Raw genomic sequence first — 26,850 nt, 5'->3', positions numbered from 1 at the left:
CACTGTAGAGTAGCCTTCAGTCATGTACGACTTGTCATCTTTTGTCCGTGTTCCCCGTTTCAGCTGCACCTCGAGCTCGCAACTCATCATGGGGGTTGTTGGGAAAGTTCCTCATTTTGGACATTTTAATCAGCCAATCACTAAAACGTAAAAGTGAATTCAACCAATGGCAACACCGGAAGAGCTGACCCCGGAAGTTAACACGTTTGTAGTGTAATGAAAGAGAGAGAGGTGAGTCAAAGTAAAGCTAGGTGTAGGGCTATCCTAAATATGACTCTGCTGTTGTGGGTGCTACTGAACTTATATACTTTACTAAACTGGCATTTCACTGAGGTCCTGGCATTAATGCTTCTGTTTTTTAATGTCCATCTACGTTGCCCGGGTTGTGGGATACTAACAGGCTATTTTTATTTTCACAAACTATGAAGTTACATGAGACCCTGGCTCTGTTGTTATTTCTAAATGATGCATGCAATACACACGAGCCACCAAATGAGGGCAGTAAATGCAAAGCAGAGGAAACTGCGGCAATCAATTATTCCCACATTACAAGTGTGTGTAGCTTCTTCTCCAGCCCCTAAATTCAACTGAGACTCATTATATTCAGATTACATTCATGGCTTTGAAAGAGAACCTTTGTCGATGTCAGGTTGCACATGAATGTGTACAGCCACTGGTGCTTTACAGCCTGTTTGTGTACCTTTCAGATTCATAAGTGATGCTGTTCAACTGGGAAAGAGCAACAACCCAAAGCGTGAAGTTCAGAGAAAATGTCACATCCATATTTAGCCCTTTATAATGAGCGAGTCTTATTAATTCTCTGAAACATTCCACAGCGCCGTGTTGTTTCTGCTTGATTCAATTAAAAATTTGGCTCCTACGCAACAGTGTTTATTTTGCATGAAAAAAAAACACAATGACTTTTGTCTGTCTGTCTGTCTGTCTGTTTGAGATTGTCTCTCACTGTGAGAGATCCTGATTTTCCATTTCTGTTTTTCTCTCCCCTGTGCTCTCCATGCGTCTTCCCCTTGCCGAGTGTGACAGCTTGCCTGTCTCTGATTTTCCATTTCTTTCTCAGTTTCAATCTTTTCTTCCACACAGTTCTGGCTCTCAGCCCATCCAGGATGGAAACACACATTTAATGTATGCTCAATATGTTACTGGGTTGTAGGGGGGTTAGAGGAGGTGTTAGAGGAAGGGGGAGAGAAGGAAGATTATTGTTACATTTAGAGATCTGACGAGATAAAAATGCAAAGATAGGAAAGAATGGCAGAGGAAGATGGGGAGTACAGAAAGATAGAGGAAAGGTCCCTGAAGAATCAAAATACGGGATATTTTTAAGATCAGAGGAAAAAGATTTTAACTTGTGTGCAGAAGTTATCTTAGGAGGACAACATGTGAAAATAGTCTATCTTGTATCAAGATCCTATGTTGTGCCAACAAGATCTGTATAAACGTATTGAATGAATGGATCTATTCCCAGAAGATAAGACCTTTAGCACAACATATTGATCCTGTTCCCACATAATGACAGGTTGTTACAATATATGAATCTTGTTCCCACTGTATTTTGTTCCTACAATCTTGATCTGTTAATATTTAAAAAACAATCTTTTGGGGGAGGACTAGAACAGTAAGACATTAAACAGGTGTCCAACCCTGGAGAACTTATTTTCCACAGAGAACATCTTGACAGGCCCTTTGTATTGGCCGATGTCATGAAATTGATCCTGTCCTTCACCTCTGTAACTGATTTAAATCGGACTGCAGGGACCCGCAAGATGTTTGCAATCATCCCACTCAGTGACTTCAGATTTCCCTCACAAACACTTTGAGACTTATTTATGATCCCCATGACCCTCCTTTAGGTCTGACATTTGGTGAACACTGGAGCAGACAGACTATGCAGCCAGGAGGAGGAGGAGGAGGAGGAGGAGGAGGAGGAGGAGGAAGATGTGAAGGTCTTGATGGGATAATGTTGATGGTTGTGGTGATAGCGGTAGTGGGGGTGGATTCTAGCTCAATGACCTCATCCAGTCTGCTGCCCCTGGGAGAAAGTGAGCTCATGAGTGTCGTAAAGAAAGAGGCATTTACGGCCTTTTAACAGACTTAGATGGCCTTACCCACCGTAGCACACGATTCCATTTACCCGCCTGGACCTTGGATAATGGGACATCTGTGAGAGGAGAGGGCGAAAAGGATCAAATAAAAGGGATGAAACAAACACTCAACAAATGGCCTTATTTTTCTGTCAGAGTAGATAGGCCTCAGTGCTTTTGTTAACATGTTATTGTGTCTCCACTTCAGTCTAAACTTCATTACAACACTGTTCATGTCGCCCAGAGGATGATGGGATTCCCCTATTCCACCAAACCCTTTAAATAAGGATCCAGATAACAGTTTTGTTCACCCTTCAGGCTTTTGTAGTTAGACTTTATTCCAAAGGAAACCTGCTAAATAATTTCAAAAACCTTCAGTGAAGCTAAAACAGGAAAACTCTCCAGTGATGTCATGCGAATAAATAATGCACATCTCTGGAGCACATTCGTGCGAGCTGTTTTTTATTTTATTTTTTTATTTAACCCGCCAGTTACTGTTCTTCATCTGTTTCCCCCCGTGCAGTTATTGTGCTTTTGAAAGAGGATGTGTCTCTTGTTGCCGCCGGTATGATGTGCAGATATTTCAATGAATGAACGGTCGGCTGACTCCGAAAGGGAATAGGAGGATAGTATTCCACTGGGAGTGAAGCACCTCCCCTTTAATCGCTCGGTTGAGTTTGTCTCGGAGCTGTAGTCGCTCTCTTCACTCGCACATTTGCCGTCAGTCGTCAGAGGAACTCAGGCGGATTTCAGCTCTCCTGTCTTGTTCCAGAAAAGCTACTCTTTTTTTTTTTTTTTTTTTGGTTTCTTCTCATTTTTTTGGAATAAAAAGCGCGAGCAGTGGAGGAGATTGTCACCTGTCTGTGTCAATTTATTGTGATCGACATGAAGAAACGCGAAATAAAGCATCCAAAGTGGCTGAAGGACTGAATAGGGTTGGTAAGTGAGTGTGCCTTGCCAGCGCAGCGCTCGGTGCTATTTAAATCCAGTGTTTGACTGTTTTGAGTGGAAGTCCAGGAAAAATGATCTTATTTTTAGCTTGCTTTCACAGCTTTACAAATAAGTCTGTGCCAAAACTAAACATGTTGTGTTTCATATTGATTACAAAAGAAAAGCGGGAAAAAAAACGTTATTTATTACAACTTTGATTCCTCCTTGTGTTCATATTCTCTTCAGCCTTTGTCTTCCTTTTTTATCAGCATGTTAACGTCGGACTTTATTGCAGGGGCGTGAAATGTAATTGCAGCCTTTGGGCAAAGTCCAGATGCCAGACGTTATTGCTCCCTGCGTAAAACAAAAGAAGTGCGTAAAGCCCAGCTGTTGGTGTAGTTTAATGTCACACGAGTGCATGCAAACGCACACTGATATTCTGGGTCTGTGATCAGGAGAAAGTAGTCCGGCACAAATATTATAAGAGGATCAGGACCTGTGTATTAATATTGTTTTTGGAACCAAAAAAGAGCTGAATTGTTTTTTTAATCTTTCGATTGTCTTGTAACGATCAAATGAACACACAAACGCACAGCGCAAATCCAATCCATGACACAGTCTCACCAGAAAAGAAACAAGGTCAAGCTATAACCCCCATGTCTGTCCCTGTCTGCCCCCTGCAGCCTCCTGCTCTCACTCCACCACACAAACCGGCTCGTTTGGAAGCAGAGCTGCCATGGCCAAGTGGCTGAAAGACTACCTGAGCTTTGGCAGCAGGAAGGTGCCTCCACAGCCGCCCACACCAGACTACACAGAGAGTGAGATCCTCAAAGCCTACCGGCTCCAGAGGGACCTGGACTTTGAGGATCCCTACGAGGACTCCGAAAACAGGTCCCGGGGCGAGTCTGGGGCTTCTGACCCCGCAACGCCTGTCTACGGGTCTCCCATGAAGTCATCTACTGTGGACATGAAATCTCCCAAACACAGACTGATCAAAGTGGACTCCCAGGAGCTGGGGCGCACCAAGATCCTCCTCAGTGCCATCTCTTTAGAGGACCAGCAAGAGCCTGTAAGAGCCTCAGTTTCTCAGCATGTGTTTGTACAGTCGGTGTTAAAAAGCAGGTGATGACAATTTTTTATGTGGTTCCTGTCTTGTGAAGTGGAGGAAGTAAGTGTGAAGGAGGGATGGAGGGAAGGCAAGTAAGTAGGGAAGAATGAAAAGACTCTTCTCTCTCATTCCATTTCCATCACTGCGACAGCTTTATTGATCAGACTCCATAAGCAAGTGACTGGTAATGTGTGTCACAAATATGCATTGTTTACATAAATCACATTACATCCCATGCGCCACATAAATTTCGCTACCCGAGATGGAAGAAAGAATTATTGATGGCTTGAGCGGACCGTTGAGTCGGAGAGGGGGTCACAGTCCCTTGAGTTTATGTCCTTCCATAAATAATAAATGGGGTTTGGTTTTGCAAGCTGAGAGAGACCCCCGCATGAGCACATGTTAGGGGCCGTATACAGTGTGCCGCGTGGTGATATGCCAAGGGCCACAGGGAGGTATAATTTATACTGTGGTGCTGTTGCTGTCATCAGGACTGCAGTGCTCTACCGGCTATATATCTTACTACTGTGCATGTTGTGCTGTAGAAAACATGCACAGCTACTTTGAAGAAAAAAAGGCAAACAGATGTTGAGAGACTGGAGCAGAGGCAAAGGTTTAACAAGGAGACGGTCTTCGCATTAATTCAGCTCACATAGCTGAGTAAGTTGAGGAGTATTTCAGGATTTTTCATCGCTGCAGTTAAATCCATGACTCCGCTCATGGAAAATGCTACAAGTGTGAAAGTCCTGAAGTGGATTGAAGTAATAGTCTTAACTCAAGTCGATAGCTGCCCCTCTCTACCCCACTCTCCTCCTGCTCTCATTAATTTCCCAGGGTCTGTGGGAACATCCGCACGCTAATTAACATTGCAGATTCCTGTGCATCGATGGGTAACCTGTTACTGAATCAACATGGGATTAGGGTGTAATTTTGTGAGGGCGTGTGCATGTTTAGCAGGATTTTAGGAAGTGAGCCTTGCTACAGCGATTTCCTTTGTCAGAGAGAGACATGGGAAGAGAGCACATTGCCAAAGGGTGTGTGTGTGTTTTTAGGTATGTGTACATGTTTATGTGTGTGCGTGCACGCGCGTGTGTGACCATATGGCTGCCTTTGTAGCTGTCATTGTGCCAGCTGACCACTGTTTTCCTCCTGTGCTTGCATGAAGGAACAAATGCTCCCGACCACTAACCTGCTCCCTCTTTACTCTCTGTGCTCTCTTCCTAAAGCCACATCTTCTTCAGACAGGATGATTTCTAGCTGTATTGCATATACCGGTAAATGTAGTTCTCTCTTCAAAGGTTTTAAGAGAGAACTATATTGCGTAGCTACTTAATATACATAGAATTGGTGTGGTTCTGTGATGTTCCACACTAAAGGTGCAAATTACTGTCTTGATGATGATAGTCCACAAGCTGTCTGTAACCAAACATGTGCAATTCAGTGAGGATGAAATGTCTTTCTAAGAGTGTTGCACTCCTCTCTCCATCCCTGCTCTTGATGAGCTATTGTCTGTGCAACACTCCTTCCTTTTTAGCACTTATACACGTATTACAGACTGAAATCTCCTAATTACCAAAAAACATTCAGATCCTAGGATGCTTTAATTCAAGTGTTTCATTCCAAAGTGTGATTTGAAGCTTTTACACAATGCTGATTTGAATACGCTGGATGAAAGTCAAACTAATTATAGCTTTTGATTGAAATTTCAACTTCTTTTTGCACATGTGCCTGCAAGTAAAAAACATTTAACAATTGGTATGTAAATCTCATGAAGTCAGACATTTTTCGTGTCTTGTAGCAAAACCCCATTTTTCTTCTTGAGTAAGAGTGTGTTTGGTCCTTTAGGTGGTACCGTCTGCGCCCTTGGCAGGCGAAACAGATTATTCTGACCCATTCGATGCTCGCTTGGACCACAGGCCAGAACCAGATCTCGGACCTGTTCCCTGCGAGAACAACGGCTACATGGAACCGTATGAGGCCCAGAGGGTCATAACAGGTGGGTGAATATTGCTCATCAGTCAGTATTTTATCAGTATTAAAGTGTTTCAGTGAGCAACATTGGTATCATGGAGGCATGGTGTTTAGGTTCCATTCCTCTTGCTTTTACTGCTTCCTTTTTATATTAATAACATTTTTAGTTATCTCTGCGTATAGTAAACCCATGCATCCATGCAAATAATGAATCAGAATTGCTTCCATAATATGAGAGTAAGTGGAGATCATGAAGGGTTAAATTTAGACCTCTTACCTAACATAAAAATCACAGATATTTTATTGCATTTCAGGTGCACCAAATCATGAATAAAATATGTAACTGTGGCATGAAGTAATATCATCATTGATCTGAAATCTGTCAGGAATTTCCTTGATGAACAACACAGAGATGATCAATAACTTTATCATTCTCTATCACTCGTCTTTTTCTTTATAGAGAAGTATTTCTGCCTTTCATAGAATAATATATCATTCATTTCCATCTTTTCTATGTTCTAAAACTCTGTTGTTAAACGCAGCATTGCTCAGTAATTCCAGTTTAATGGCTCCATTTGTAAGACAGTTCTACACTAGAGTGTTGTAACTGTCCACTCCACTGTGTTTTTAGTTTATCGGGCTGAGTCGGCTCTTAGCCTCACGAAATGTCCCTTTTAAAGATGTCTATCCAGTCTCAGACCCTCCCTCCTCATCTAGCTCACATCTATCGTTTTCCATTTGTCTCTCCTCCTATAACGTCTCTGTCTGCCTCTTTCCCCCCGCTTTCTCCCTGGTCTGTCCCAGTCATTTAGTGTAAAAGCCTACCCCCTCCTCTCTCTCGATCTCTCTATCTCTCTTCATCTCGAGGGCTCTCCCCGGCCCTGAAGGGAGTCTGGCTGTCCCTCTAATCTGTCCTTTAGCGATCTGTATGTCCTGTCCTCTCGCGGTTTGTCACTTGCGCTGCCTTTTTGGTTGTAAAATGAAGTTCATAATTTGGGGCTTAAAGTGAATGGAGGATCCCTTCCTCTGCTCAACCGAGAAAACCTTTCTCGCTGCAGCTGGATAAAGCCATTGTAGAGATTAGATTTTTAGCGGTTATGGCAGAGCATTTGGCAAAGCATTGTCACTGCTCTTTCAATGACTTTGAATTGCGCCTGTCACTCCAAGGCTGTCTGTCTGCCTGCTTTTGTCTGTCTGTCTCTTACTCCGTTGTTGCTCATTAAAAAACACAGCAGAGCGGCAAAAGACAGATGTGAGATCGGAATAGTAATTATCTCTCACAAAGACTGTCCTGAAAAGACACCTGTGTGCTGTTTAGACTGTACTTGTAGGGGGAAATCATCTTCATAGTTTAGTTTATGAGGATAAAAGACTGATTTCCAGCTCCTACATCCATCTATATGCCTAAACACTCCTCCGTCCTCCTGTCGTCATTTCCCTCAAATCTTTTATCTCTGTCACCTTTCTGTCAAATTGCTATTTTCTTTCCCTACTGCTTGTATTTTCCACCATCATGTTTCCCATGAATTTCATATTTTATTTCCTGTATGCATGTTTTTATCTCTCCGCCTTCATCTTCTCCATCTCCAGGCTGCCGCTGACACTGCGGGTTCCCAGCGCAGGTAGAGCAGCATTCAGCCCCGCTGTGCTTCTGTCTCAATGACTTAACATCAAACGCTGACAGAACACCCTCCCCTCACCTCCCTCCCTTGTCCTTCGTTTCCATCACCCCACTCCTCCCCTTGTTTCCTCAATGCTTCCTTTTCCTCTTCCTTCTCCTCCTGCTCCTCGCCCCACCACCTCCTCTTTCCCTCCTCCCCTGGCCTTGTTCCTCCTCTCTCTTCATTTCCCCTCCACCCTCTTCTTCATAACCTCAGGGCCTTTCCCCAGGGCCCCCACTTGGTCGCCATGGTGACTAAAGGGCCGCCCAATAGTGGTGTCTTGTCGTGTGAAGGTTAAAGTTTTTTCCTGCCTCTCACCAGCGAACCCTTCCATTTAGTCCTGTTCCCTTCTCACGTGAGTGCACCTCCTTTGCAAGGCTGCTGGCTGTGTACACAAAAGATGCCTACTCTTTCATTTTTTCCCCCATTTTCTCATCTTCTGTACCACCTGTTTTTTTTTAAAGAGTACATTTTTGAGGTCAACATATAAAAAGCAGCATTTCTGATTTCTGCTGCTGCAGCTTAGAGTCTTCTATTGATGCATTCAGAAATCAGATTTCACCCTCTTGCTTGCATCAATAATCTTAAAGCCTTTTATCTCACGGCCATATTTGACGCCACATAACAATTGCAGGTGCTGAGAAACATTTCGTGGTTGGAACCCACTGGGAAAGTGATGAAAATGTTAACAAGGCAACATGGATGCTGTTGTGAGCTGTGTTAGATTGCTGCTGGGATTCAGGATGGACAAGAGAAGGGGGGCTGGTTTGTCTACAGTGTTGCTACTCAGCATCTAGCCCAAGGCCTCGTTAAGCCCCCCTATATGAGTTTCTGAGCCCACGGCAAGCTGTGCAAACATAATTTGTCTCCCTCCTCTAATTCTAGTCATGTCAGAGCTCAACAGGCTTTTTGATTTACTTTGTAGTACAGAATAATATTAGTGTTGTGTTTAGGGGAACCTCATCGCTACTGGCAAATATTATTTCTTAACGTTGCCGGTTTTTCTTGCAAACATGTTTTAAATACGAATTTTTGCATTTGTGCATTTATGAATTTGTTTTGTTTTTGCGTATGCATCAACAGAGCTGCAGCGTGGCCCAGGAGGAGGACGGCCGCGAGGCGGAGTGCAACTCTACGACACCCCCTACGAAGATGAGAGAGACAAGCGCCTGGGTCTGATGTATGGAGAACCTCAGGAGGAGGGCAAGGAGAGCAGCAGGCTGCCGCAAGATGATGAGAGACCAGCTGATGAGTATGACCAACCCTGGGAATGGAAAAAGGATAACATCTCCAAAGCTTTTGCAGGTAACTGGAGTTATGAGAGTGGAGGATAGCCTGACAGAGCCCATCTACAAATCATATATGATTGATAAACTCTCCTGCTGTGAACTCTTCCTACACCTGTTTAGATGAATACTCCATAAACTGAACTGTCACTGGTCTGTGCTTATAATTTTCAAACTGAAAAAAAACCAACAGGAAACTCAAGTTAGGGTTTAGGCTATGGAGCTGCAGGAATCATGTGTCATTTTCTGTTTAAAATGGCTTTACATATATGTTACTAGTTTAAAGAGGCAGTGAATCACCGAAGTATGATAAGAGGTCTACAACTCTTATCATACTTTGTTGATTCTTCTGGCTTCCAGCTGCCGAGCTCAATCAATACTCAGTTTCTCTTTCAGCAAAAATTGAGGTTGTGACATTTCAGTTGGCTAGACAGTGTGCAGGAAAAGTATTTTAACTGAACACCCAGTTTAAAGCCCACACACTGGCAAACATCCATTGTATTGAAGTGTCATGACCATGGATCCCTATCACCTACTATACAGATGAAAGCTCTGAGAGCCTCAGGGTGTCAAGCAAAAACCAAAAGGTATCTTGCAAAGTAGGCCTTTTTTTAGAAAGGGAATCATTCAATGGAATTAGTGAAAACGGTTAAGACCATGCTCTAAAAAGGTTGTTTCAAAGGTCAAAGCCCTCACAGGAGCACACAGAGAGCCCTGCTGCTGATACTACATGGTGAAATACTCATCTTACTGTCCTGACCTTTAATGTACTGTCTGCCCCCCATCTCCGAAGCCTTTCTTACAGAATATGGAGAGTGCTGTGACCTTCACTGTGTCAGCTCAAATGACAAATATACTTTCTCTCTCTTTTACTACATTTAAACACCTTCTGGTAACTATTGATTTCTTTCTTTCTTCTCCCTCACACATATGTCAGACAGTTACAGCAGCCTCTGAGATGATCATTAGAACTGATGTGCGTGCGTGCGTGCGTGCGTGCGTGCGTGCGTGCGTGCGTGCGTGTGTGTGTTTGGGTGTGTGTGCATGAGAGAGATACAGTAGATGTCATGATGAGAAGGTTAGCAGAGGAACAAACAGGTTCATTTTGTTCAATAATCATCATATTATCTGCAGTAGTTTTTAAATAATTGGCATAGTACATGATTATTATTTTTCAAGGTTGCACTGACAGCACATGTCACATCTTATCCCATTGTGTTCCATCTATTGAATATAATTGGAGGGAGAAAGTGAAGCAGACGTAAGAGAGACAGAGAGGGAAAGAGGAGCAGAACCAGACTGATAGGTCATTTAGGAGTGGATCAGTGTAAGGCATGCCGGGCCAAGTTGCCTTAATTGAGCTGCATCTCCAAGTCACAGAGGTCAAGGTGATGGGATAATAAATCAACCTTGCCTCGTATGCACTCCCCTCTATTCCCACTCTCCTCCCCTCTTCCCGTCTTGTGTGAACCCCCCCCCTTTTTTTCTCCTCAGTTAATTACATGCCTACATGTGCATGACTGATCCAGTGCTAATAAGAGAGTCATGGTCAGCACACCATTGTCTGAACAGACACACATACAGACATATCCATTCACACCGCATTCATGCTCAAATCACATTAACCAGAGGAGTAGCAAAGAGACACCGTAACTTATGTGAGAGTGGAGATGATTTCAAAAGGAGGTGCACGACAGTTAATTTAAAAGCCAATATCACCTCTCACCTACTTAGCACCCATTTCTGCTTTATCTGTCGTTTTCTTCCTCTCCTTGTGCCACATACAGTATGCACTCCTGCAGAGGAGCGCTTACAGCACCATTAGAGAATGCAGCGGAGGAAAACGCTTGTGAGGCTCGAGTTGTCTGACCCCTTGTTTTTTCCATTTGGAGTCAGCACTCTGAGCTGGCGTGCTGTCTCTCTGAGCAGACCAAAGCACTGAAGTGTAAACACACAAACAGTATTTTCCATTCTCACATTTAATCCATATTCCCAGACCCACTCAGCATTGCTAGGCACGGCCCACATGCGAGGGAGGGGAGAGATGGGGAGGACGAGGATGGAGCAGAAAAGAGAAGATGGAAAGAGGGGAAAAAGAGAGATGAGGAGGTATGAGAGAGAGAGAGAGAGATGGACAGATAGAGAAAAAGGATAGAGAAAATGGATAGAGAGGCTCTCGAAAAAGCTAGCTGGAGAGGAATGGAAAGGGACTTCCAAGGTTATGGTATGTTTTGTGGCAGCTCAATGGATGTTTGTGGAGGCCCAGTGCTTCAGAGGGGAGGGGCGTTGAGGAGAATTAATGGTCGGGGGCTGTGGCGAGGTGAGGCGAAGGGAGAGGAGGGGGAGTCAGGGCCATTGTGGCAGGGTGCAATCAGTCATCCTGCTAACACAGGCATACTCTCTCACACATATATACACCAACGCAGCAGCAGTGACAGGGCTGTCCCCACAGCCCTCCCTCCCTGCAGTTGTGACACACTCACTCAGATAACCCGCTACAGGGGGCAAAGGGGGGCATCGCAATCTGCCAGCAGCCCCTCATCATCACCTTCCCACAGGCGCATGCCGTACGCACACACGTGTGGATTCTCGAGCTCTGATTATCAGGCACCTAATTCAGGGGTGAGAAGAGGTTTTGTGTATGTTGGCACAAATGTGTGGGCGTGTGTGTGTGTGTGTGTGGGGGGGGGGGGGTGCTGTCACATATAGTGGATTTATGCAACCATCCTGAACAGAATCTCCCTTATTATGATTTTCACAGCTCCACGCTTAAATGTAATCGCCAGGGTGAATGCTATTTTTCGAATACTTTCAAATATAAGCTTGCCTCTAAAGCATTTTGTCATTTTCCATTGCACGTGGAGTCCACTTCAGCCAGCTGTGTGGGGGTGAGCCTGGCAGTGCCTGAGGGGTCGGTCGTGACAGGCCCCTCTCAGTCCGGTGGGGTTTAATTACAATGTTAGAAAGCTGTCACCAGTCACCACCATCCAGCTCAAATTACAGCAGTCATTAATTCCTGGAAGTCAATAGATAGTCCAGCAGTGAGGGATTGGCCCTGCAGTCATTCAGCAGCAATTAGGTAGCTAATGACAGGCACAGTCTCATTAGCTCTCTGATGGCCACACCTAACGAACAGATGAATGGGTGTTTCAGGTATTTCATGTTTTAAGTTCTATAGTCCAGCACAGGAGCTTTGAGCTATTAGATGCAGATGATGATCGTCGAAAGGTGGAAGAGTGGGCACATGATGAGAGAGCCGCAAATCAGCTGGAAATCTGGATGGGGAAGGTGAATGAATAACATTGCCACCCCTAGCAATTACTATTATGGTGCCATTGAGCAAAGCACTTATCCTCCACTTGTTCCAGTGCAGCTGCTCATTAGGCAGCAACAAAAGACAGGGTGCTATGCAAGGCAGCTCTCGAGTACGAATGTGTGCATCCGAAACGCAAGAGGGTGGCATAAAAGACGTTTTTTTTAGGTTTCTTTTATCTGTTCAAATAAACTGTTTGCAGCACAATAAGATGCTTAATTAGGTATCTGTTTGATCCTTTAGTTTATTTTCCTTTCCTGTGGTAATGTATTTGATATACATTATTATTTATTATACTTTTTTGGGAATACCTTTGGAATCACTTAATTTATTCCAAACAAATGGCTGTTACAGAAGACATAAATTCAATTCATATGCATTTGAGATATATGTAGTTTTCTTGAACTGTCCATATAGCCTAAGTCATTGTTTATAGCCATGCTTGCAGCATGGGGATAGGAATAGGGATGGCAGTGGCAGCTGGACGGTCGGCCCATCCCATGATTAAAATATCTCAACAACTATTGGATAGATTGCCATTAAATGTTTGTACTATAGTTGTTCCAATACCGACAGCAGTATCAGAAATTCCTCCAATAACTACCTAAAATATTTATTACCCACGTAATTTATTTTCTGCATAAACGGGACCTTACTACTTCCCAGCAGGGTCCTGTTCGCCATTTTTCCCCCAGGCCTACTCTGACATTGACAGTGGGTTTAATCTGATCCCGACCATACAACAGTGATATCGATCATACATGATATGATGAACTGTGATAATGCTGGTGATCCCTTCAGCTTGTTTGAAGTTTGTGTTTGGGACTAATTGGCAAATGTTAGCATGCTAAACTAAGAGACTGAACATGCTTTAACCTGCTAAACATCAGCCTGTTAGTAGGCTATTGGCATTGTTGGCATTGGCATTTCGCAACTTATTATTAAAAGAGAAGATTAGCAAAGCTTGCAGAGACACCTTGAGAGATGGTCAGCGTGTGTGTGTTTTGTGTCTGGTTGTCTAGATACATGTGCTCTGAGGACACGACAAGGTTTCCTGGGCTCTTCTGTGCATGTGTGTGTCTGTCCCCGTAGGAGACTGAAAATGTATGGTTGTGTGTGTGTGTATAGACATTACGTGAGAGAGAAAAAAAATTTCATTTCCATTTCTGGCGTGATGCTGCTCTCTGTTGCTCTAAGCAGGCCCTGAGGGCATCTGATCAGCCTCTTCGTCAATTTACTGGCACAGTGGAAGGACTCTCTCTCTTTTTCACTCTTGCCTCTTTTTTCTCTTTGTCACATTTCCTCTCTCGCCCCTTCCCTCTCCCGTACCCATAACTCCCTGTTTTTTTTTTTCCTCCTTCAGCGTGAACCTTCTCTGACATTAATGGAAAGGCAAGTCCTTCGTGATTCCCTCTTGCTGTCCAATATGAGAGACGGGGCGCAGATATGATGGAAGTAGAGTAGGGCAAGAGAGGAGCAAGGGAATATGGAAAGAGATATAATGCCCCACTTAGAGGAAGATAGGTGAAAGAGAGGTGATGAAGAAAGAGGGATGTTCAATACAGAGAGAAAGACGGTGAGAGCAGCATGAAGCCACAGGGGAATGGATATAATGAATGTCTAGAAAATGGATCCGCAGACAACCCTGCCAATGTGTGATGCTCATAAGATCAAAATCAAAATGGTGTGGATCCATATTTTGGAAGTGGAACTTGTGTGAATGCATTTTTTTTTCCTTTTCTGGCATAGGTGTTAATTGTTAATTGTCTGTCCTTATGGGGGCTATTTTGCCCAGCAGAAGGTCTTTGTGCAGGAGAGAAGATGGGATGCCAGGGCTGTTTTGAAAAACAGATGTCTTCATTAATGGACCTAATGAAGCTCTTCTATTGTCTGCTCCTCCTTTAGTACAAGGACACAGAAAACAGCTGGTGTACTTGGAAAGTCAGTTATCCTTCACTCATGTCGATGTGTCCTGTGTGCAACACAGAAAGGAAAACCTAGTCTGGTCTCCCTCCCCCTCAGATAATTTCTGGTAATTGTTAGCAGGTATTTGGGGCACCACAAATGATTGAATTGCTATCACCTGTTTCGTCAGTGGGGTCAAAATTGGGGACAGAACCGATGAAAAACACACTCCTTTGTTTTAGCGTGTAATGAATACATTGTAGTAGATAAATACAAATCATGAATATGGGCTGTGAGCACTAATGTGAGCAGGCCTTTGTCCGTAGAACATTAGTGTGTCTCATTGTCTTGTATTGGAGAGCAAAGCAGAGCACTAACAGCCTTCTATATTTGACAGATCCACAGGTTCCCATTTAGAAGTGAATGGAAGCCAGATGTTCCCTGCTAGTGAATGAAGGACATGTTGTGATTGTGTGTGTGTGTGTGTGTGTGTGTGTGTGTGTGTGTGTGTGTGTGTGTGTGTGTGTGTGTGTGTGTGTGTGTGTGTGTGTGTGTGTGTGTGTGTGTGTGTGTGTGTGTGTGTTAGCTTGGTATTTAGCCTTTTGTTATTAGAGTGAAGAGCTCAGGCAAGGTTTGGTGTGTGTGTGTGTGTGTGTGTGTGTGTGTGTGTGTGTGTGTGTGTGTGTGTGTGTTCAGCCTTTGTCATTGGGGAGAGCTGCCTGTAGTCATAGCTAGCTTGGTAGACCCTGCAGGTTTAGGATGGATTATGTGGGTTACCCTAAATCAAAGGAAAAGTATTAGGTTTTAATAAAAATGTAAGTGAATATGGATATCTTGTTTATAGATTTTATATAATTGGCAGATAGTGGAATGAGTCATCCCATGGCATTAGGTAACAACAATTTTAATGCTGTGTGTTAAAGGTACAGTGTGTAACATTTATTAGCAGAAATTTAACATAATATTAATAGTTGTGTTTTCATTAGTGTATACCTGAATAGAGGAATCATTTTGTTTTTGTTACCTTAGAATGAGCTTTTTATCTACAGATGCTGCAGGTCGCCCCTAAATGGACTCTGCCACGTTGAACCGCCATGTTTCTTCAAGGGACAAACCAAACACTGGCACTACAGTTTCTCCTTTGCGCTTGGAATGTCAGGGTAAAGTGACAGAGTTGCGATCAGGAATTACACTGCTAGACGTCACTAAAATCCTTCCCACTGGACCTTTAACTAGCAGCATACTTATCAGCATACCAAACCAAATCCCTGAGCTATATTATGAGCACACACAGCAGTGCCAAATATACACAGCAATACCTATTAATGTCTTCTGACTTGTGTTTCTGTCTGTCTGATGTCTGGCCACTGTTGGCTGTGTCTTCGCTGTGTGTGTGTGTGTGTGTGTGTGTGTGTGTGTGTGTGTGTGTGTGTGTGTGTGTGTGTGTGTGTGTGTGTGTGTGTGTGTGTGTGTCACACTGTAAGCCACAGAGACATGAAAGTCTGTTGTTTGATGATTTCAATTGTGTTGTAAGATTATCTTCATATTTAGAACCATTAAACTTTAAATCCAGGACTTCAGGACCCAGTCATTTACTGGTTTTTATTCTGCTCATCTAAACAGGGAGTGATTTTACTGCTAAAATGCAGGATGAATGCAGTTAACTACCTGCTATGCCAAAAAAAAAACTAGCAATAGTAGTGATAGTTAAGTGATTTGCCTTGTTGATCAAGATAAATAAAATGGATGAAACTGCCAGAAACAAGTGCATTGTCCAAAGAAAATAGCAGCAAATGGGATCAGACAGTGGAAACAATTGAAATCATCTCGCCTCTTTTGGCAGATCTTTTACTTGCAGAAAATACAATTTTAAGATTCAAGAATACTACACAAAATTAATTTGTTGAGGAGGAACAACAGCCAGCCAAACGCTGAAAGAAAGGAATCTTGATGGAATGTTGCCCTCTGCCTGTGTAACACCACTACCTGAGCTTATCTCTCGCTCAGATGGCTGAGCACATTTCTGATCTGTAATAAATTGTCTTTGCCGTCTCCGCTCTCTCTCTCTCTCTCTCTCTCTCTCTCTCTCTTTCCTTTCTCGTTACCCTTCACTTGCTTGTGTGTGATTCTCATTTACACCCCTCTCTCTTTCCATGCGTCTCTCTCAGTTTTGCTTGAGAATTAGAGGTGTGAAATGAGAGGTGGTGGTGGTGGTGAACGGACAGGCAGCTGAGTGTGGCAGTGGTGGTGTTTCGGGGAGTCAAGTGTGTGTTTGTGTGTTTGTGTGTGTGCGCGCACGCGCGCAAGTGTGGACCTGCGTGTTTGCGTGCATGGTTCCCATTGAGGGGTGCCAGGCCACACTTTAATCCTGGCTTCAGCGGAGGTGCGGACCGCTCCAGATGGGGCCATTGTACTGCGCCATGCATCAATAATTCACAGAGAGCCAGAGAAAGTGGCGGAGTGTGTCTGCCTGCTCAATAATTAACAAGGGAGGGTGAGAGGCATGTATGTACAGCCCGGGTCTCTCTCCAAACGGCCATTCAAATGGCCTTTGATGTCGTGGGCCTTGGGGGTCTTTGAATTTGTCGCCTCATTAAGACATCACCCCTCTTTTCCTTTTATTTGTTTTGTAATCCGTTTTCGCTGTGAGCAGGAGCTGAATGTACGGTGTGAAACTGGCAAATCGCATAATGTGTGTGTGTGTGTGTGTGTGTGTGCGTGCGTAAGGCTGCAGCTAAGACTGTTACAGTAGATGGTCGCCTGCCGTGGTAGATAATGAGCTATTTTCAGTTCTTTCTCACAGTGCACCTTCTGCCGCTCTCCTCCTGTAGGTAGGACAGTGAATGGAGCATTGTTCCGCCCCCGCACTCTTCAGTTCCTCTGTCACACTGTGGGTTGGAGTGCACAAGAAGTCACATTTTGTTTTCATTGCGTCTCCTGCTAGTAGACGACTTCTTAAAGTGGATTCATTCAGATAACTATAAATAATGCAGCCTCTGACTTCTCCTGTCCTCTCTGTTTCATCTCCTTTGCTGTCTGCAGTCTTATCGCACGTGATAAATTACTGTAAATATAGGGTAAGAAACTCTGAGACTGTATTTTTAAGTGTGATGAAGCAAGGAGACAGGAGGTAGAATATATTACTTCTCTTTGTGACAGGAGGTGTAGTTAACTACATTTCATGACACCACATCCCTGTCATCTGCACACACATGCTGCCTCACCCCACCCACTCTCAGCAGGGCTTCCCTTTTTCTTGCACCTCTTCCACATCTCACTTCTCGCTTACACTCTCTGGTCCCTGAATTAAAAAATCTTGCACCTGATTTCAGTCTCACTTCTTAATCATCACCATTTTTTCTCACACATCTTCCTTTAGTTAACTTTATTCCAAACCCATCTGCTGTTTTCTCACTCTGTTGCTCCCTTTTTCTCTCCCCTCCTCCCCGCTCCCCTCCCCTCTATTAGAAATGAGGGAGTTGTCGGAGTTGCCCTGGCCTGCCCCAGTGGGTCAGCTTGAGGAGGAGCCCCCCGTCAGAGAGCAAGGTGACCTCCCACCCTGAACACAACCCCCCCACCCCCACCCTGCTGTGTCCTTTATCACCCCAAACGCACTCATATGCAGTCACCCTGACCTTCATGACCCAAGCTGTTGTCCTACATCTGCTCTACCTCATTCCTAAACCCCCATGGGCCTGCATCTGCCCCACCTGCATCTGTCCCTGCCTGCTACAGCATTTGTGTTTTCAGCTTTTCTGGGTTTGAAGCACTCCCTTCTTACCATATTCCCCTCTTGCATCAACCGTGCATGAAACGCTGCCTGTAAAGGATGTCTGCCTTGTTCGTGCCAGAGTACTTAGTAGTGCTATGGCACACTTAATATTTAATTACAAGTTCTGTATATTGAATTGCACCAAAATCAGGCACGAAAGGGGAAAATAACACATCGGTCTGTGCATGTAGTTTGCTCCAGAATAGAATCAGTATAGTCAACATCAAGTAATCTGCAGTGTAGACAACTGAAAGACAAGGACGTGAACCAGAGCCAGGCAGGGAAGATGCCAACTTCCTGTCTCTATCTGCCCTCAGGGACTCATAAAAATGTTGATGATGGTAATTGTGATGATGCTGATAGTTTCGGAGTCTGTCATACCGGGACCTGCTGTCCTCTAGTCCGACCCATCCATGAGAGGTCTCTCTGCTGCGTGCGTGGTTTTGCAATAGCCGGATGTCTGATGTTTACCCAAGTACGGCTGTGAGGTTTAATCCCTTTTGATCATCGCACTGTGTAAATACTGTGACTCACTTTTTCTGTCCCTGTCTGCCAACAGTGCAGTTTGATGGCGCAGAGTGGGACCGTTCCTCGTCGCCCACAGACCGGTTGCGTCCTCCAGGGCCAAGATCCAGCCCGCTGGCAGGAGGGGGGATGAAGTTTCGAATGCCACAGGAGGGCCTGTCCATGGTGGGGGAGAGAGTGGATCCTACTCTGCCTCTGGAGAAGCAGGTGTATGTATGCAGTCTTCTGTTAAACCCTTGGATTTGGAGACTATTTGCTGAAACTTACTCACTATATCCTGTAAATGAGATGGACTATCTGTGAAAATAATCAGATTCCTCTGGCTCCTCCTTGTGCTACTAATGGCATTCAACCAATCAGAGCCAAGAAAGATAGCTGATTGTTGAGTAGCATTCCCAGGACGTCGTGTGTTGTAATACAGTATAAAGCAATTTCCCCGTCTTAAAAGAAATATAGCAGTAATAGCCCTGGTCAGCTGACCTCTAACTGTACCCACAATACTGTGCAAGATTGAATATTTACACAAGGCGCAATCTAAGTACAGTAAGAAGTTAGACATTATTCTGAGTTATGATATTTAAATGCATGCAACACACCTTCATTATGCCAGGTTGATTATGTCTGCATGTAAATACAATTAGAGTACTCTATTAATCCCTGTAGGCTGCAAATGTCTCTGCATGGCTGTCAAGCACATACATTTATCATACATTATATAAAGTCTGATGGAGAATGAGGTTGTACATCCCACAAATTAAGCCAAAAATCCTCTTTTACTGCACCACTTTGATCTATTAAGGGGCGTGGACACATTAAAACAAAATGGTTATGTGTTTCAGCTAAGCAGCACTCATCAGAGCTTACAGAATTGTGAAAGGTTAGAATGAGAACTAATTAAGTCAGAACATTAAAAACACACATTTACTTTGGTCTTGTAATTTCAGACATCATTGGTGTAATTTATGTGCTATTTCTGTGCACATAAAGGGCCGTTTTACTAATGAAATTCAAACACACGACACCCTTTAAGCACACATGCATATGCGCACACACGCGACACACTCAGTGTTGTACTCATAAACACATGCATGTGCACAAGTTGACTTGGGGATGGTAGTTGGTTATTATACACCATTACTCCTTGATGATCTCTGATGAGCTTTGTGTTTCCTTCAGCTCTGCTTTAAACAGAGAAACAGCATTATTGTCAACCTGTAGCATTCAGTACATTCAGCCGAGTCAGGTCCTGGGAAACATCATCATTATGGCAGAAATTATTTTACTTACTGGATGTGTCTTTTATTATATTATTTTTATTATGCATTTGAGAAACATTTCCTGTACTTTTAGCCATGCTAGAGACGTGACTCTGTGGATGGCAATGTTGGTCTGTTTGTCGGTTGATTTGTCCACCATTTTGGTCCAGACTGAAATATCTTAACAATTACTGGATGTATTGACATGAAACTCTTGGTCCCCAGAGGACAAATCCTAATGACTTTGGTGATCCCCTGATTTCTTCTTTAGCGCCACCATGAGGTTTACATTTGTAGTTTTTAATGAAATGTCTCCACAACTATTGTCATTGTGAGGATGTTACCATACTGATGCAGAAATTAAACATAATGCAGCTTCACAGACCTGCCAGCGTGGCTGTAGACTGTGTCTTGTTGGAACAGTTGTTCAAGTATAATGTTCAGGACCTGATGGAAAGACCAGCAGCAGTGAGTGCTGGTGCAAATGCGAGAACACACTCCACCTTGGTGTTGACGGCTGTTATTGACAATTCACTGCTGTGAAAATAGAGAGGCCATTTCTTATTTGGAATTATGTGGTGTATTATTTTTTTTCTTTTAACCTTGAATATTAATCTTTAGAAGCATTTATACTACTAACAATTATTGTATCATCATTGTGCCCATGATCACTGTTACACTGTGGAGGGCTAATATATTACTATAATTATCAACATGTAGAATCAAACTAATAATATAACACTACAGAGTTTTTTGCCTGTGTCAACATCCAGCATCAAGAGATGTAAAAATATGTTGGAATCACACTTAACATTACCCTTTTTACTATATCTTATTGTGTGTGTGTGTGTGTGTGTGTGTGTGTGTGTGTGTGTGTGTGTGTGTGTGTGTGTGTGTGTGTGTGTGTGTGTGTGTGTGTCCTGTCTATCAGATGGTACCACGGTTCACTGTCGCGTTCGGAGGCAGAGTCGCTGTTAACGCTGTGTAAAGAGTGTAGCTACCTGGTGAGGAACAGTCAGACCAACCGCTCTGAGTACTCTCTGTCTCTACGGTAAGACTCGGACATACACTCACACACTGACTTAAAAAGCAACAGCAACCATAATTTAATTGCATACTTCGAGAGTAGTTCGAGAGTGTGCAAAGTATGTGTGAACCCACCTGAGCTACCGATCTCATATCGCAGTCTCCACACCTCTCCATCTGTCTCTACCTCCCCTCCACCATCACCCCTACTCAAGATCACTGCTGCACTGATTCCTCTCCCGATACTCATTTGCAGGGCACAATACTGCTTATCTGGTCAAATCTCTCCCTTATAATTACTACCATGATCCATCGTCCTGGCCTCACATCCCTCTCCCACCATCCCTCTGTCCTCACCCCATCCTTGGCTCATCTCCATGGCTTCCCTCTTTGGCCCCAGCGGGCCTTCTAAGTGGTAATCAGGCAGGTAGAGCACACTTCAGTGCACACATCATCCTCCCCATAATCACTAATGAATATGAATTACCTTCTGTGGGCCACACAAGACGGGAATCAGGGAGGGAGGGGAGAAGGGGGGGTGCAGGAGTGTCACTGTGTTGTGCTGACATATAAACAAGCTCATGCATTACTCATTTACATGAGTAGAGTGGGTTTGACACACACACACACACACACACACACATACACTCACACGCGCATTCAAGCAACAAGGTCACTGCTGGCACCGGTTCCCCAGCTGCCGCATGTGGGGTTTGGAAAAAGTAATATCTCTTCTAGAACTACAAAATCTATAAACCTTACATTATTTCCATTGTTTAGAAGGTGGATCTCTGTCATTGAAGTTGACCTTCACAAAAAAAAGCCCAATCTGAAAAGAGTTGGCGCCACTTAGATCTTTAACCAGCTTGAAGGGAAACTCTGGTTTAGTATAGCCTTCTTTTTCTTATTTTTGCCCAATTGCTAATAACATTGTACACACAAAGTTATTTGTTAAGATCCAGGAACAAAGCATTGTTAAAAAAAAAAAGTCAGTTGGGGCAAGAAACTAAAACAGTCTGGTCATGCAGGTCAACTCCTGGTTAAATAAACCATACAGAATTACCTAAACTCATAAACATTTGTCCCAGTTAAAATCCTTTGACCTCCTTTGACCCTCCTTACTTTCCACAGTTGTCGTTTTTCTGTGCAGTTATGCACTATTATCAGCGTTTTTGGTGCACTCACTTTTGCTTTTAACTCTAAATGCCCTCTTGCCCAATGTGTTTCATAGCATTGTTGTTTATGGTGTATGAAACTGTCTGCATGTTTAAAATGTGTGTCTCCCTTTACATTGTCTCATACATTGTATCCCTTGTCCTCCATCTTTTTAGTCCACACATGCCATTGGACTAGTACCCTTGAGTGTAATCTTGTGTCAGATGTTTTTGAATCAGGGCCATTTACTTGAATGTATAAACACTTAAGTGCTCTTGCGTTCTGTTTGTCTTGTATGCCTGAAGAGGGGTTATGACCAAAAGCATGTGTGTTTAATTAAATGGAAATTGAAGGTGTTTTTTTGTTCCACTTGTATTTGTCCTGCCAGCATCTAGCAAAGCCTTTCAGTCAGGTGAGCAGTGGCCACTGTAATCATTTTACCTCCACACAGTGCTTTAGATTATACAGTTAAACCATTGGCTTTTTTGTTTGATCACTTGTGTTTCTTGGTGTTGGACATTTTTGTTGGGATTCTGCCGGGTTCCCACATGTTAGAAATTACTTTGGTGAGCACAGTGTTATCACAAGATAGAAATGGCATCCAAAACTCTCCAAATAACACGCAAGTTGTAATAGATTGGAATTTTGTCTCAGAAAGTATAATTTTCCACCATGTCTGTGTCTAGATTGGAAAGAGGCAGAAGGTCAGACTTTATCAGGGTATTGTGACTGGTTTGCTAGTTGTTGTTGTAAGATACTGAAACTACCTTCATGATGTCAATATGCCCTTCAGTAAGGACAGCTTCAGCCAATACAGCCAATAGCAGCTACATTTAGTGAAATAATGCAGCATTTATGTGCTTTTGTCATTGTGGTGGTTCCTACACATACTACAATGCACAGTAATGTGGACATTGGGAAGAATGACAAAGGATATTTAATCGAGACAAAATGAAGAGACATTTCAAAGTGAGTCTGACAGGCTTTCCAGATTTAAAACAACATGAATATTTATGAAAGAGCACAGGTAGCTTCTAATATAGCGATACAAAGAGTCCCCAAAACAAACAGGACTGGATAAAAGCTGACGTTATGAAGCATGTGCTTCAGGAGGCCAGTGGGACGATCATAAATTGCTTGTTGTTTGGCTGTTGGTAGTCACAGTGAGTGTTTGGGGTTTTGCTGCTCTTCAAAATTTAATTTGGTTTACTAGAACAATGACAATTATGGTGACTGTTTCAGCCCTTGTCTTTCCCTCTGTTTCTATAATTAGACATACATCATGACTGGCTGGCTGGCTCTTAAAGGGGAAGTCCTGTTGTGGCTGCCTGACTCTTAAAGGGAAGGAACCAGCGTGGTTCTCTTGGCTAAGCCATTGTCACAGTCCAGCGTTCTTCTCTTTCACTCTCTCTGGCTTTGTTACTCCTTCCGTGTGCTATTACACCACTCATTCATCCATCATAATGTCCCTTCCTTCCTAATTTGTGACATGGTGTTAAATCTTGGTTAGAATCATGTCCTCAAAGTGCAGGGAAAAGACATGAACATAAATCCAGGCTGTCATCTCCACTGTGTCATTATATGACAAAATGTGTGGAAGGCTGCATGATGTTTTATGTGCCCCACATTTCATGTCATCTTTCTTCTCTCCTCTGTACTTTTTTTCTCACTTTCACATTGGATCTCTCCCATTCTCTTTCTTCTTTTCTCTCCTTCTGTTCTCAATCCATTCTTCCATTTTTTCCCCCTCATAGGAGCTGCCAGGGTTTCATGCACATGAAGTTCACCCATTGCAAAGATGGCAAGTACGTGCTTGGACAGAACAGCCCTCCCTTTGACACCATCCCAGAAGTCATCCACTTCTATACCACACACAAACTCCCGATCCGAGGTGCCGAGCACCTGTCCCTGCTGTTCCCCGTGCTGGTGCAGACACTCTGACTGACCCTAACGGTCTTCCTGGACCTCTGGGATTTTATTGTGTTTGGACACGTAAAAAACTTGAATGTTTGACGGGATCTTTCCAGTGGATTCTCTCTTCTTGTTGGACTGGACTACTTTTGATGATTCAACACACCAGGGGCTAATGCTCTCACCCACCACTGCTGTTGTACCTGTGCCAAGTGTCTCTAACATCCAGTGGATTGATTCATATGAAATGCAATACCTGAACTTTAGGCCAACCTTTGCTGTAACTCCTTTCTCTCATCACCTTGCTGAACCAAGGGGGGTGACTTCAGGACATCTCAAATTCTGCTTTTCCTTACTATATATTTCAAATGCAGAGCTGTAGTTGGGAGAAAGTGTGTATATTCTGAATGTTCTGATGCCCCAGTTTACAGAAGACCTGCAGAAGATTTAGGTTTAATTACTGCTGTTCCACAAAAAGCACCTCATTGACACTTGTAAAAATATTGCTGTTGTAAGGTGAAAACCTCACTAGTCATATTTTGTTGATTTTTCATGTTTGTACCAGAATCAATAAATTCAGTTGTACTGTATAAGATGAGAAACCTTTTCATCCTCGGGCTTAGGAGACCCTTTTGTAAGTGTTGGAAAATTCACATTTTCCATTAAAAAAAAACAGTGCTATTTTCAAAGATATAAGGTTTTTACCAACAGCAGTTATATTTCAGATGCTTTTCTACACAAAGCCACACCTATTCGTTTTCATCCAGTCTGTTCTGCTCTGTCTTGCTGCTGTACGTTGAAGATTTCCCTGACACATGTCCATGTTACTTGTTGTTTGTTCATCGTAATCAACAGAAAAGCTGTGTTGTATTGGTACTTGTGTTGACCTTGCTGACCTGTATCTCTTGTCGGTTGCCTACATTGCATTTGGTAGACAATGCTGGATTTGTAAAAAGCAACCTGTCACTGCTGTCATTGTCGTTTCACTGAAGCTGAGCTCAGAAACTGAGCTGTGGGCTACATCTGAAGCCAAGAGATGCTAATCAGGAAACGCTCTCGAACAAACTTTCAAACTTTGTGACTGTTTGCCACTTTCTCACACTTCCTACATATTTTCGGCTGGCCAAGTCATTACATGCTGGTTGGTGAGTTGTATTTGAGTTAAATGCTTGCCATCTGGAATGGGTTCCCATGTCTGCTGCCTGGTTGCAGCATTGTGTGGCAAAAAATGATTTCAGAGGAGAGACAACTTCTGCCAAACACATTTATGACCATTGAAAATGACAAATGGAAACATTATTTAAATCAGTATTTCTCAATGCAAAATGCTTTATTGACTGGGGTGTATTAAGTGTTATTATTATTATTGGCATTTTCTGTCACTAGTAAAAGATGACAGGATGTGTAATTTACCTGCTGTGTTGAAGCATCTCATCTGTATCCAAGCATTTCTAAAGAGTCTTGACTACATGTAGATCTTTACATAGATCAGTGGTTCCCAACTTGAGAGCTCGGAGCCCCCACAAAAGGGTTTGGAGATGAATCATGGCAGGAATATTTTTTTTAACCTCCTTTTCAAAATGAATCAAAAATAATTGGAGGAGGATAAATTACTGCTGTACTGCTCACAACTTGTAGACATGCAACCTGTGATTGCTCGATTGCTGTGTATTAGTGTTATAAGTGTTATATTCAAAAAGAAAACACTTCCAAAATATTCTGACAGAGTATAGCTGATCAAATTTTATACAATAGAATAATTTGCTATGCAGAAAAAAGGAAAAGAGGCACAAAGGACTTGGCAAGACTGCATGCTGCACACACTCAAACGCACACACATTTGCTTTTCTTCATCCATTAACAGCAGGGTTGGGAGGGAGAGAGTGAGGACTGGGGGTGAGGTGTGGCTGAGGAGGGGTGAGGCAGCCCTCATTATTTGGGCTGCGCTGCAGTGAAAAGCACTGGGATTGCTTTCATTACTGAGCCAAATGAAATAGCAGAGGCTGATTACCCGCGTGACGGAGAGAGGAGACGAGCTGGATCACTCTCTATTGGGGAGAAAGAGTGAAGGAAGAAAAAAAAAGGGGAAGGGGGAAGGAGGAGGAGGGAGATGCTGCTTGGCTGTACTTTCCCAACAAGACTCCAAACAAGTGTGTGTGTGTGTGTGTGTACGTATGTGTGGGTGTTTGTGAGCGTAAGAGAGAGAGACGGTGACATGGAGGGGGGGCTGTAGTCCCATTTTTCAAACAAGGCTCCCTGGGGAGGGATATGAATAATAACGACAGTGGCAGTGCTGCATGTAAAAATCAAACAAATACCACGCTCACACTTCTCTGGCATTTGTATAGCTCTTACCTTGTCTGCTTTTTTAAGTATTTCTTTTTAGTTAATAGATATCAGTAGATATTTTCAAGAGCACATTTGTGTAGGTTGGAACAACTGTCCTTGCAGCATTATGCCACAAGTCTGCTGTGTGTAAGTTGTGAAATGTGTGTGTGCAGCTGTCATATCCAAATCAGAATGTGTGTAATGTCAGATTTGGGGGGTGTCTACGATTATGCGGTGACGGCAGCTGTTAATCTATCAGACAGGCTTGGAGGAATGAACACCTGTGATCACCACAGAGCCAGAGAATGTGTTAGGAAAACACATAACATACACACACGCATGGCCCTAAAATAATTGTGTTCGATGGCTAGATACCTTTTTTCACAGAGGACATTTCTGCATATCACATTATTAAAAGCACAGGTATAATTAATCAAATTAATGACGGATGAATTCCATTTAGCTGCTTCAGTTTCAGTGTCCTGGTAATGTACACACTGGCTCACTGTCACGACTTGGACACTTGAATAGAACAAACCTATCAATGTCCCTTTTCTCTGCTTTTGCAAGTCAAAATGCTGTGAAAAAAGACTGTTGTGACTAT

General features: G+C 43.2%; 1 protein-coding gene across 3 annotated transcripts; it reads left to right on the top strand.

Annotated features, from left to right (window-relative positions):
- The first annotated feature begins 101 nt into the window (after positions 1–101).
- shdb (Src homology 2 domain containing transforming protein D, b) lies at positions 102–25,330 on the top strand. Of its 3 annotated transcripts, none has more exons than XM_051376772.1 (8): positions 102–231; positions 3,713–4,098; positions 5,983–6,133; positions 8,853–9,074; positions 17,742–17,819; positions 18,605–18,779; positions 20,758–20,877; positions 23,762–25,330. In XM_051376772.1, exons 2-8 carry the CDS (start codon positions 3,766–3,768, stop codon positions 23,946–23,948), a joined length of 1,266 nt encoding a protein of 421 aa, XP_051232732.1. In that variant the 5' UTR covers positions 102–231; positions 3,713–3,765; the 3' UTR covers positions 23,949–25,330. The 3 variants fall into 3 exon arrangements, with proteins under 3 accessions (XP_051232732.1, XP_051232731.1, XP_051232733.1); XM_051376771.1 differs by lacking the exon at positions 102–231 and adding an exon at positions 2,717–3,038; XM_051376773.1 differs by lacking the exons at positions 102–231; positions 17,742–17,819 and adding an exon at positions 2,723–3,038.
- The last annotated feature ends 1,520 nt before the right edge of the window (positions 25,331–26,850 follow it).

Source organism: Dicentrarchus labrax, unplaced genomic scaffold, assembly GCF_905237075.1.
Source record: "Dicentrarchus labrax unplaced genomic scaffold, dlabrax2021, whole genome shotgun sequence".
Lineage (NCBI taxonomy): Eukaryota > Metazoa > Chordata > Actinopteri > Moronidae > Dicentrarchus > Dicentrarchus labrax.
The sequence above is the reverse complement of the archived record's forward strand: the minus strand, read 5'-3'. Positions and strand labels throughout refer to the sequence as shown.

What these genes read in the sequence shown, in the direction of transcription:
- shdb (XM_051376772.1), top strand. Translation starts at nt 3,766, where the DNA reads ATGGCCAAGTGGCTGAAAGACTACCTGAGCTTTGGCAGCAGGAAGGTG. An exon ending in CATCTCCAAAGCTTTTGCAG is followed by an intron (nt 9,075 to 17,741) that starts GTAACTGGAGTT and finishes CCCCTCTATTAG; the next exon opens with AAATGAGGGAGTTGTCGGAG. An exon ending in GAGTACTCTCTGTCTCTACG is followed by an intron (nt 20,878 to 23,761) that starts GTAAGACTCGGA and finishes TCCCCCTCATAG; the next exon opens with GAGCTGCCAGGGTTTCATGC.